This window comes from Hydra viridissima, unplaced genomic scaffold (genome assembly GCF_058129835.1).
Source record: "Hydra viridissima isolate aposymbiotic clone 2 unplaced genomic scaffold, HvirCarnegie_v1 scaffold_6, whole genome shotgun sequence".
Taxonomy (NCBI): domain Eukaryota; kingdom Metazoa; phylum Cnidaria; class Hydrozoa; order Anthoathecata; family Hydridae; genus Hydra; species Hydra viridissima.
In genome coordinates, this window is record NW_028324305.1 from 14,326,768 (window position 1) to 14,339,645 (window position 12,878).

The window sequence follows — 12,878 nt, forward strand, 5'->3', positions numbered from 1 at the left end:
TCTCTTATTAAAAAGGTGAAACACACTTTAACAATATCAACTAAAAAATATTCTGTGAATATTATGACATTGATAATAGTAACAACAATTACTTTAAATTTCTTTAAACTTCTACAAGCTTGAACCAAGACTGAACTAATAATAGCTCTTCTTTTAAGCTAGATAGCAAGAAAATTTTATTAAGCTAACATTTCGCAATAATGAATGGATAACACATACATCAAATACTGTTTAAAATTATAAAATAAATATACTAATGAAATAAATAAAACATTTGTTCAATTTTTAGTGCAAGTTAGATTTAAACAGAAAAAAAACAGTGGAGCAAGGTTTTAATACGAAAAAAATCTTTGCAAGAATTAATGTTGTGCAGCACAACGGGCCTACCGGTCTTGGCATCCATTCAAATACCAAACGGCCGGAGTAATTACGTCATTAACCCACAATGCTTATGTCGCATTGAATTAAAAAATTCAATTCTCTACAAATTTTGCCAAGACCATGGCGAATCAAACTGATCGTTGGTACTTCACTAAAGAAGACCTCAGGAATACCCCATCAGTTCGTGATGGGATTGAATTTGCCAAAGAGCTTGGTTACAGACAACAATGTGCAAACTTAGTCCAAGATATAGGACAAAGATTACAAGTGTAAATACTTTTATAAGTAAACTAGTTCTAGTGAATTAAGTTTTCATATCCCAAAATGATAACATAATATCCTTGCCCTGGTAACTGAATGAAAAGCCATAATGTCTTTTATTAGGTACCTAAAAAATAAAGTATTTAGGTGTAAAATTTGGCATATATTGCTGAATGGTTTTCCCAAACAAAATTGAAGTTAGATTTACATAATGATTACATGTCATGTACATAGATGTCTGTTGTGTACAGTACATGTGTAACTGTATGTGTGTGTGTGTGTGTGTGTGTGTGTGTGTGTGTGTGTGTGTGTGTGTGTGTGTGTGTGTGTGTGTGTATATATAATATATATAAATACGCAAGGAGGAAATAGTAATGAAGAACTGAAAGTTGTTTTTTTTCATACAGGTTCTCCTGTAGGAATATTGTTTTCCTTTTCAACTAAAGTTAATAAAAGATACAGCCACTCTTTTAGAAATAGACAAATCATGAATGAAAAATGTCAATTTTTTTTTTTAATTTAATGACAGGCTTGTGCGCCTTAGTTTTGTCATAAAAAACATTTAATTTGTATCTAGAACTGTTTAAACTAGAATTTGATTATTTTCATTAGAAACTGAAATTAACTTTTTGTTGCAAATTTCTTCAGTTACATATTCATCTTGGTTCTTAAAAACAACATTTGAATATTCTGAAAAGCTGAAAGTTAGCAATCTAATTAAATTGGTTTAAAGTCGGTTGAAATTTGCTGTGCACTATCTTTAAGCTGATAATTAAACGTGTTACCTAAACTACTGATTTCACAGAATAGATTTCGTAGAAATTAGGAAATAATTTGTTTTGAATTACTATTTAGCTTATTTCTCTTCAAAGGGAACTATTTTATTCTTGTTTGAAATATTAATTTTATCAGGCCTTGAAAAGAACTGTAATTTTGGAACAATTACATTTTTGTATTATGTTAAATCTTTAAAAAATCAAGACTTACTTTAAATTTATATCACCAGGGCCATAAAGTTCTTTTAAATTAGCAGGTCATCTAACTTTTTCTTTCTTTGAATTCTGTTTACTTTTAAGTTAAGCTAAGGTTTAAAAAAATTTTTGAATTAAAATATTGTTTTTTCTTTTTACTAATTTTTTGCTTCACCTTTAGATATTTGTAAAAAGAAACTTTAACCATTCACTGGCATTTTACAATACTTTTAAAATAATTGCAATCTTTTAAGATAATTATTTATAAACATTTACTTTGAGTTTCACTTATGTTTTAAGGTTTTACCAAAAGATTTTGGCTTGTTTTAGAAACCAGCTGGTTATTAACACTGCTATAGTTTATATGCATCGTTTCTACATGTTTCATTCATTTCAGTCAATGCATAGAAATGTAAGTTTTAAACTAAATTATAATGAATTAATAATCTAAATAGTGCCTCTCCACTCAGAATGTACCAAGTTTCTTTCATTAGGCAATGGCACCATGTTTTGTTTTTCTTGCTGCGAAAGTGGAAGACCAACCTCGCAAATTGGAGCATGTTTTAAAAGTATCACATATGTGTCTTCATAAAGATAAATCGCCTCTTGATACCAAAAGCGATGTAAGCATTAATGGCTAAAGGGTTAATGTTAATTTGCTTTCAGTAACTTCTCAAGTAGAATGCAAGGAGCTAAAAAAAAAAAGTGAAAAATTGGAAAAAGAACGTAAATAACTATATATTTTTCAATTATGTAAATTATAAGCTTAATTTTTGGATATATAATGTCTCAGGATTACATGCAGTTATCTGCTGAGCTGGTGAACAATGAAAGCATTCTTCTACAAACTCTTGGTAAGTGAATCTTTCTGTTGAATGATAAACTTCAGTACCATTATTTGAGAGCTATTTTTTATTTTTGTGGTTACATTAATGTTTTACAGGGTTTGAGGTATCTATTGACCATCCAAATACATATGTTGTGAAGTGTGCTCAGCTTGTTAAAGGTACTTCATCTTAAATATTGTTATTCTTTTTTTATAAATTAAGTTTATTGTAGCTTGTTATGTGCTTCTTTTCTTTTTTTTTTTTTTTTTGAAATATAGTTATCTCACTGCTTTAAGTTTTCTAACCCATGTCCAGTTCCATAGGTACAAATGTAACTTTTGTGATTTTAAATGACGATTAGTTTATTAATAAATTACATAGCGTGGTTCTAAATTCATGTAACTCTCCATGTTCAGTTGCATAGGTACAAATGTAACTTTTGTGATTTTAAATGGCGATTAGTTTATTAATAAATTGAATAGCGTGGTTCTAAATTCATGTAACTCCATAAACTTTAAGTATTTTGATAAAACTTTCATAAAGAAATATTACAATTGTAGACAGGCAGATATTTGTCTTTAAAATAAACTTCAGCTTTGAATTATGATTTGAAATTACAAGTTTGATATTTGCATTCAAGTAATATATTGCTTTCTTAGATTTTTTTAAAATTTATTTTTATGTTGAAGTTTAATTCATATTCTGTGATTCATTTATATATAAACTCGTTTTAAAGTTGTTAGTTTTCATATTCAAGATATTGTGAAATATATTTTTGCCTTGCATATTTCATGAGGTTAATGTTGTTTATTTGGCAGTGGGTTACACACAGTTAGTATTAAGACGAGTGTACCTCTGTCATTTCAGCGACTAAAGATCTTGCACAGACAGCATACTTCCTTGCTACTAACAGGTAATATTTGCTAGTAAGGTTCAATTGTATGTCTGTGCTGTATAGAGGTAAGTATTCTTTCTATTGTGTTTTGAGGACTTTTTTCTTTTTTTTTCTTTTTTTTTTTTTTTTTGTTTTCTTTACAGACATATTTCAATAACAAAGTAGCTTTGATCTGATCTGTGAATCCAAGTTTTATTTTTTGATTTTTTTCTTGTTTACTTTTCCTAATTTGTTATTTATGATTGTATTTTATACTTTAGCTTACATTTGACAACATTCTGTATTCAATATAAGCCAACTGTTGTTGCATGTGTTTGCATTTATGTTTCTTGTTTATGGGCAAGCTATGTAGTAAGTAATTGAAATTGTTTTAAGATAAGAATAAGAAATGTGTTAAAAATGCTTTTTTGTGTATTTCAAAATTTGTTTAATTTTTCTCCTTTCTGAAAATATCTCAGGAAAAAAAGTATTCTTTAAAACAGTTAACTATAATTCATAAGTTATTGTTTCACTATTAACCTTTTTTTACAGAATGTTTTTTAAACAAAATCTTTTTTTTAAATTGTCTTCATCAATATAAAATTAGTATTAAATAAAAAAAGATTAGCACTCCATTTAAATTTTATTTAACTATATAACTATGTGTATTGTAGATGGCATTCAATATGAGCAAATGTTTGATTATGCAACTATAAATAGTCTTGCCATAAATACTGTTGTATGTTTTTGGATTATAAAAAAAAGAACAAAAGCATTGCATAAATGCTTATTAAAGTTCTTTCTGATGTAAAAAATTTCTCATTTAAAAAATAAAAAAATTTTTCTGATGCATCTTATCTTTATAATGGTGAATCATTTGTCTATCCATGGTCTTCCTTATGTCCCTTAGAAATGGAGTAAACCCCTATCTTAAGGTCTGAACTAATAATGCAGGATATACTGTGTCAAAATACCCATCTTCCTGGATATAATTTTTTAATTGTAGAGTGGATCTTTCAAAATTCTTCTGCTCTCTCACTGCTTTGACCGCTGCTTGAGTTAGTAAAATTCCCCGGGGGATCACTTCATTGCCAATCTTCAATACTTTGGGCATGTTTGACCAATTATTGATGAACCGCCAGGCGGTTCACGTAATTTAGAAACAGATTTTATGCACCGTGGTGCGGGTCACGCGTCAGGAAAGGCTTAATGATTCAAAAATGTTTTAAAAATCCAAATTAATATGTGCTCTCTTTGTTGTTCATTTTCTTAAATCAAAGTTTATGAAATTTTTTTTGATATTTCCTTGTATGATTAGACCTTTAAGAAAAGTTTATAAGTTTAGTGGCAATATTCAAACAACTGAATTGATTAAAATCTTAAATGACATAAAAAGGCAAAATATATCAGAGAGAAATACAAACTATTGTATATAAAATATTAATAGGTTTTTATTCTTTTGTTTAGATACCAGAAACAGAAGGTAAAAATTGGTTTGAGTTCATTGAAAACACAACAACCAAAAAGCAGCTAGAAGATCTTAGCTCATATTTTATAAAAATACTTGATTCTAGTCCTACACGTTTAAAAAAACGGTTAACTTCAGGTGGAGCTGTTGTATATAAGGTGAGTTTTTCCTTATTGGCAAACACAATGGTTATTCAAATAAAAAGAGCACAATTTTTAGTCACATAAAAGTATTAGAATTCTTTAGTATCTTTTTTGATATAACTATCTCTTTATAACACTGATTATCATCTTTTTTCAGGATGGAAAAGTTATACCAAAAAAGGTAGATGAAAAAGATTCTACAGTAAATAAAGTAGTGTCTAGTATTGTTAAGTCTGAATCCAATAAACAAGAGCCAAACGGTGGCAATGTCATTCCAAAAAGTAATTTAACAAATCACCTAAAACCACATTCTCACGAAGCAACTCCTCCACCAAATAGAATTTTAACTACACACCAGTCGAGTAGGCTGCCAAAAAATAATCTAAAGAATGAGGAAGATGGTAAAATACAAGATCACAATCATACTCTTAATGGCTCTGTGAAAAGTAACTGTTTAGAAAAGGCCTCAGATCAATTAAATTTTGAACGTCTTAGACAAAAAATGACTCCTGAACAATGGGAGGAATATAAAAAAAAACATATGACTCCTGAGCAATTAGAAGCTTATAAGAAATGGAAGACAAGAGAACGACAAGTTTATTTAAAAAGGAAAGCTACAGAAGCTGCTGCTGCAAAAGATGTTAATGTTAACATTCTCAGTAAGCCAGATAATAAGGCTGTTTCTGCACGAAAACATTCTGTTCACAATGAAATAACAGAAAGTCCAATAAAAAAGCCAAAATTAAGTTCTGATTCTAATCAATTACCCTTAAACAACCACAGTGTGTCAAAAATACATTCGATTAAACAAAATTCAGACCAGAACAAAAAACATGACCCAAATAAGCTGCACGGAAATAATACACAAACTCTACACATGCACACAAATCATAATCGTCTCAATTCAAAAACAGATGACTTATCTGCCACTAATAAATCTCCGCCCCCACCTCCACCACCACCAATAGCAACTATGGTATTACCTACCCCTCCTACAACAAAAACATTAACTCCAACAAAAACTAGTAATCATTACAAGAATAACAGAGCACTTAATGATGGTCGTTTGCAGCACCTTTCTCCTCCACCACCTCCCCCAGTTTTAAAGTTTTTGTCTCAATGAAATAATGACTCTTAATTCCAACTGCAGAATGATTTTATCCAAGTTAGCTTCAAGTTTCTTGCTGTTTGTATAAATATTCTAATAACATTTAAAGCCTTTCTAGTGCTGTTAGCTCAGTATTTATGATAAATGGCTAATAATACGGTAAACAAAAAAAAAAGTTTATTAAACAAAGCAAAAATAAAAAGTTTTAACAAAAGAATTTGCAATGTTATTTCTTTGCTAAATTCTTTAAGTAAGAATGGCATTTTTGAAGTTTTAGCGTAGAGTTTTTTAATTTTTCGATTTTTAATTATCGAAGGAGGTTCGATGACGTCTTCTTAACTTTGCAACATTTTAATATTTTAACATATTTTAATGTTACTAAGTCTTTTAACAGCTTGATTCGATTTAAAAGTGTATGCAACGAAACATAAAATTCTCTTTATTCGTAATAATAATGCTTGTTGTATAAGGTCATCCTTTTTTTTTTTAAAAAGTAAAAAATAAAAAAACATTTTATATTTGCTTTCAAAGCTTTAATTTACGTTTATAATTTTGTACTTTTTTATGAGAATTTAGTGACAGTAGACACACCTCTGTCCCACTTGTTGCTTGTTTTTTTTTTTTTTTTTTTTTTTGTCTTAATGCTTTTTTCGTTTTTGGATACAATTCTGTTTAACATTAGGACCATCAACTCGCAAATATTTATAAATGAATTCTTATGAAGTCTTAGAACTTTTCATATTCTTGTTTCTTACGAAATCTTTTCAAATATTATGAATGTTTTTGTTTCGAATTTTCTTCTTTCTAAAAAGATGAAATTTTAAACAAGTTTTTTAGAAAAGCTTCGTGGCATTTTTTTAAGTTTTATATTTAAGCGAAGTTGTTCAAAAAATGCAAACTGTACCACATTCTTATTTTTTCTTAAACTTTGTTTAAATTTAAGATGAAAGCTCGTATGAACGTATGCACTACGACTTTTTTTCGTTTGACGAATAAAATTCTTTACAGCTATTTTTGTACTACACAAAATGTATACAAACTATAAAGCCAAACTTAGCTTCCCATCTATACTCTTCATTACATTTTAAATATCAACTTAATAAGGTGCTTGCCGTAGTTTATTAGCTTAACTTCAAGAAGTACTGATTCTACAAGTTGTAGAGTGAACATTTGCTAGCCCTACCTTTCCAACACGGTCGAATAAAACGCCAAGATTTGTATCCTCATAGATTTCGCTATTTTTGCTTTTCTCTTCATGGTCTAAAATATGGATCTTTTTCATCAATTTCATTAGATTTCTATAAATTGGGATCAGAACTCGTTTACATATGGCTTCCAGTTCTTGTCTTGAAGTTTTATCCTTATGTTATCAATTAAAAAAGCCTTGATCGAATTGACACCCATAAATGCAATGGTTATTTAGGATGTTAAACACAAAATCTGCTTAAATTCATCGCGGTTTTCTTGGAGTTTAAGGTTAAAAATCCCAAAAGTAAAAATCAGTAAATTTTTTATCTTATCTGTAGAGAAAAACATTTAATGACGATTAAATCATAGTTTTTACAAATTTATTTATAAATAAAAGCTTTTTTTTTTTTCTCACACAATTAAAACGGGCGAAAATGTGTTTTGAAATTAAATTGAATCATTTATAAATCATTCGCAATGTTATTTTCTTAATCCAACTTTTAGCCTCAAACATATTTGCGGTTTTTTTGATTATCTGACTTACATTCATTCTCCATGTTCTTTAGACTAAATTTTGTTGGGCAATATTCTTTTAATTTTCTTAGAGGATTTTTTTAATATGGTAACTAGAAATTGATGCTTCCTCCAGAATATAAAGCCATTAGGTTCTTATGAAAACGTGAATGCAATTTCTACGACTTTTAAGATGGCTCACCACCGTCAACTCTCAGTTTTACAATATAACCGTCATGGATGTTTTTGATTTCAGCTAAATTTCTAATCCTTGTTTTTTTAAATTCAATGAAAATTTAAATTGAAGTTCTTTTCACCAATTTGATTGGTCGCAACTTGATTAAGTTATTGCTAGTTTTTTAATACTAGAATTTGGCAGTTTAGTCTTGTTCTCAATTTGCAAAAGGGTTTTTCTTGTTAAACATAGATTTTCATTAAAGAGATTATGACAATTGAATAGGAATCTGAGTGATTGTAATTTAAAAATTGATAAATCTGGAATCCTTGAAAAGAGGTTGCAATACTTTAAACCAAGAATTAGCTGTAAATGGAACCCTCTCAGCCTATCTGGCATACTGATCTGAACTGTTTTTTTTGGCAATTTTTATTTGCTTGAAATGACATGTTGCAACTCTCTCAGCAGCCATCGGAATCCTTCGACATGATTTATGTTAAATTATTTCACAAGGAAGTTTTGTGTGTAAGAACCTAACTTAACTAACTTTTGAAAACTTTTGAAAAGCACTGAGAATGTTTCCTTTACACAATACAATCTGTTTCCTTTTTTTTTTTTTTTTACAGAGGAAAGTAAAATAAGTTTGAATTTATCAATGTGTGAACTTACTATTGCGTTTATTCTCTGGTGACAGGTCAGATTATGATAATTGAGAAGTCATACAATTTAAGAAGAAATGGGTGTTTCCTTTTTTCAATACGTCAAAACTAGTTGGGCTCCACTTACGTAATCCGATAAAAGTAAGGCACAAATATTTTTTTAAGCAATAAAAAAAGCTATTGTTATAATTATAGCTCCTAGTTCGTTACACCAAGTGCATATGGTGTATCAGGGTATCGTAAAAGATTCTAAAAAAGTAACATTCTGTTGAGTGTATGAAATACGTTGTCATACTTCTCCAGATCTACGAATAAGCTGAATAACATTAGGGAGAATTTTTCCACACTCTGGAGCATCTGAGCTGCTAACACGGTTATTATGACTTTCAAAGATTCAATCTTGATTTTTACATGATTCATGTAAAACTCGTCCTGTTGTCTGTGTTATCTTTTCTAGCCAGAGGAATATTTAGTTTTTTCTGGGCTCTCTCCAGCTCTCTTTGTTTCTATTTTTCTATAACTTTAATGTAAAGTTGCTTAATTATTTTTAAATTGCTTTTTTTTTCAAATTGAATATGAATATTTTAAATTGCTTCCTTGTTTCTTGTTTTATCGGCCGTAATCCTTTGCTTGTCTGGAGTTGACCCACTAGGATATCTTTTTTTGCATTGTGTTTAAAATCAAGCAATCTCATTCTCAATATATTTTTCATTTCTGGCAAATTTTTTTCTTTAAAAAAGTAACAATGTTAACTTATGTTAATGTTGCCTTTTTTTCTTATTTATTTTTTATTGTTAACAAATAATAAACCTTATTTTAGGTCAAAAGAATGGCATATTGAAAATTAAAAATGAAATTCAGTTTTTTAAATAATCTTACATAAAGTAAATATAAACATGATAGTCAATATTTGCTATTTGTAAAGCATTGGGTTATTTTCTTCATCAAGCTACAAACTCATTAGGTTTGGAAGGTGTAGATTCTCGTTTTTTATTTTTTTAGCTATTTAAGTTTACACTTTTAAGCAGAAATTTTTTGTTTTGTTTAAAACAAAGTTAGAAAGGTTAGCAGAAGTTATTTTATGAGTTTTTTTTTAACACTTTACATTCTACATTTAAAATGTTGCGCCGTAATATTAATCATTAGTATTTAAGATCATGACGCGAAATCGTACGGCAAATAATATGGTCGGCGGTTCTTATTAAGCAGAACTAAATTTAAACTTTTCAGTTCTTGAATAAAAAGTAAACAAAAGGGTCTTTTTCCTCTCAGTGCTAACTGATTTTGATACCCTTTTATCAAACAATCCATCAAGAATAATCTCTGAAAAACTATACTTTTGTACTCTATTATTTAATAAATAATATTTACTTGGTCTTGATATGATTAAAAGGTTAGTAATGTATCTGCAATACCACCAAAGAAAAGTAATAGCCACTCTTTCCCCTAAATGTGTATAACCTCAAACAGTCAGACTGTTAAGAAATTCTTTTTAGTAAATGTGATCAGCTATTATTTAAACAAGTTTTAAAAATCAGTTTCGTATAGGAATGATTTCTTCCTGAGGTCAGTATTATGAAACAAATGTGTATGTATTTACGCGAACTTCCTCGTATTTCGCGAAAAAAAAATCAAAACCGATGCTGAAATTGTTGAACTTTGAATTTGATCGTTGATTAAAATCAAAGGTCTGCCTATTTAAGAATTAGTGACTTTCTTTTGTAATTATAAAGATATTTTTGTGGTACGATTTTTTTACAGTGTGATAATTTTTAGGTTTTCGTGAAATTCTTTGTCGTTACGATTTTGTTTTAATAAATTTATCGCACCCCTAATACTAGACTTTCATAATTCAAAGAATGTCATTTTTCGGTTTATTCGTGAATCGGCTAACATTTATCATTATTTTTGCTGTGCAAGACAATCATAACTCTCAACAGACTGGTAATGATATTAATAAAGTCGTGATAGTGATTGATAGCCATTAGATAATCTTGTATTGCAGTTGAACAACGAACTACGAATTGTAAACAAAACATGCTAATAGGGATCTGGAGACTGGAGAAACTAAATTCTTTCCTAATTAAAAAAACAATAATTTTATTATTGTTTTAAAATTTGGAAAGAATCAATTTTCAACATCTTATCTAGTAATGAGTTGCACTGTCGTATGTGCTAGCTACTTATATTTGAATTTTTGTTTCAAACAACCAACTCTTGTTTTTACTTTGATTTATTTGAATTTAGTTTTAAAAGGGTTGCTGCCACATTATTAAATTCTAATTTTTCTCATTAAACTACTGCATACACACACACACACACACACACACACACACACACACACACACACACACACACACACACACACACACACACTGTAATTTACAATGTATATTAATACAAACTAACACTTCTTCAGAAATAATCATACGATCAACATGCATTCACTAAATTCTTGATAAATTTGTAAATATTTTAAACTGTCATTTTATAGAGCATTCATTAAGTGGAGTGCAGAATTTGTTTTAGCCGGCAATAAAAATCGTTGTTGTAAAATTTCAGCATGTGGTTTGAAATAAAGGGGAACCTGTTGTACCTCTTACCCTTTTTTGCTTCCGGTCGTTTTTTGTCTATGCTATTGAATCAATTTAAACCATTCAAAGTTTGTGTTATTCTCTCATATTTTACGCAAAAATTATACTTATGATTTTTTTTTCATTCGACCAAGAAGTATCATTTTTTAACGTTTTAAAAAAATTAGTTAAATGGTCAATAGTACAACATGGACGTTGTACCTTTGACCGAGGCATAATGTTCCTTTGACCATTATGTTATTACTAAATAATCATGGATTGTTTGGACTTATTTAATATATTATAGCTTTGCAATGTATTATAAAGAGACTTCTGGCCAACTTCATGTTAAAAAAAGCTAATAAAATCATTTTGTAACCAATCAAAGTTTCCTAAAATAAATCCAAAAATCAGTTCTTGAAACCTTGGGAAGATTTGTGCACCAAGAGTCATTTTGTATCTAAGGCCACCCCACTTTATTTTTAAACTATCAATTTTTAAGTTATGCAACTCAGCCAGCTGATTGGCAATATCAAATCCCTTTTTTTTTAATCCTATTTTACGTCTCGAAGGACGTTGCCGCGGCAAATTACCAACAAAAAACAATTTTTGATGGTCTGAAATAATCTTTTGTTTCTTATCTCTTTCATAGTTTTACAATTTTTTTTGTATTACTAAGTAAAATATCTTGTACAAATGGATATTAATAGTCTTGTACAAAGGGATATTGATTATCCTTGTACCTAGGATGGTGCCTTAAAGTATAACTATGGTCATAATATTTACACCTTTCTTTGTTTAATTATTTTTTGAAATAAATAAAGGAAAATGATATCAAGCATCTGTTTTATTTCGATTCAGTCACATTTTTTTAGTCGGATGCTCTGTTAGGTTTGAGGTTGAAAACTCAAATGTGATTGAGTTGTACAAAATATGTTTTCTAATAGTTGTTATTATCATTTTAGATTTAAGAGCAAAATCATAATTCTTTAATTTGGTATACTAGTTGGTGGTCTAGGTACATTTAGAAATGAACTAATTGTACACTAAGGGTCACTGACTTTAAAATCCTTTTACTTGACGGAATTTTGTATATTAAGTAATTATACTGTCATCAATAGAAAGTAATAATATGATGTAATCATACTAAAAAACTGGCTCAAGGTACACGAATCTCCTATAAATAGGTCTGTAGCATAGAAACCTCTTAAAACGCAACCACAATCACAATCTTTAGCTGCTATATTCATTTAAATATTATTATAATGCGTAAGTGAATATTTGAATGCAGACGATAAAAAATACAAAATTAAAAGAATATAACATATTAAATAATACAGTAGAAGATATCAGAGCAAAATCAAACATAAGATAATGGTATCTAGATGATCCGCGGCCAACAAATGGTTGTAAAGCTTTCATTTTGATAACTTCAATTCCAGATCAGAAATATTTTTCATCTAGTGTAAATTTATTGTATGACTTCTTAAGATGTTTAATTTTATAAGCTAAACCAACAACTTCAATAACTTCTACCACATAGTGTCAAGAGCATTTCTTTCCACTTTCAAATTTCGTGAAACGATTTCACTTTTCTTGTTTGCTATTTCTAGTTCATGGTAAATGAACTGATGGTAATTTCCCAAAGTGGTTTTAACTTTAATTATACCATTAAAGCATAAGATTTGATATCCACTTTTGGCTTATCAGGAACATTTGCAGCTAAGAAATAAATTT

At 28.9% G+C, this 12,878-nt stretch overlaps 1 protein-coding gene and 1 pseudogene across 1 annotated transcript; one reads left to right on the forward strand and one right to left on the reverse strand.

The window, feature by feature from the left end:
* Positions 1-12,878, reverse strand: part of LOC149887157 (uncharacterized) — a 563,485-nt pseudogene that overhangs the window by 56,925 nt on the left and 493,682 nt on the right.
* On the forward strand, positions 437-6,634 carry LOC149887158 (uncharacterized). The gene is made up of 9 exons (XM_090089932.1): positions 437-650; positions 1,944-2,025; positions 2,108-2,236; positions 2,407-2,467; positions 2,557-2,619; positions 3,308-3,353; positions 3,596-3,686; positions 4,782-4,940; positions 5,083-6,634. The coding sequence occupies exons 1-9, from the start codon at positions 502-504 to the stop codon at positions 6,046-6,048; spliced, it is 1,746 nt and encodes a 581-aa protein (XP_089946058.1). The 5' UTR covers positions 437-501; the 3' UTR covers positions 6,049-6,634.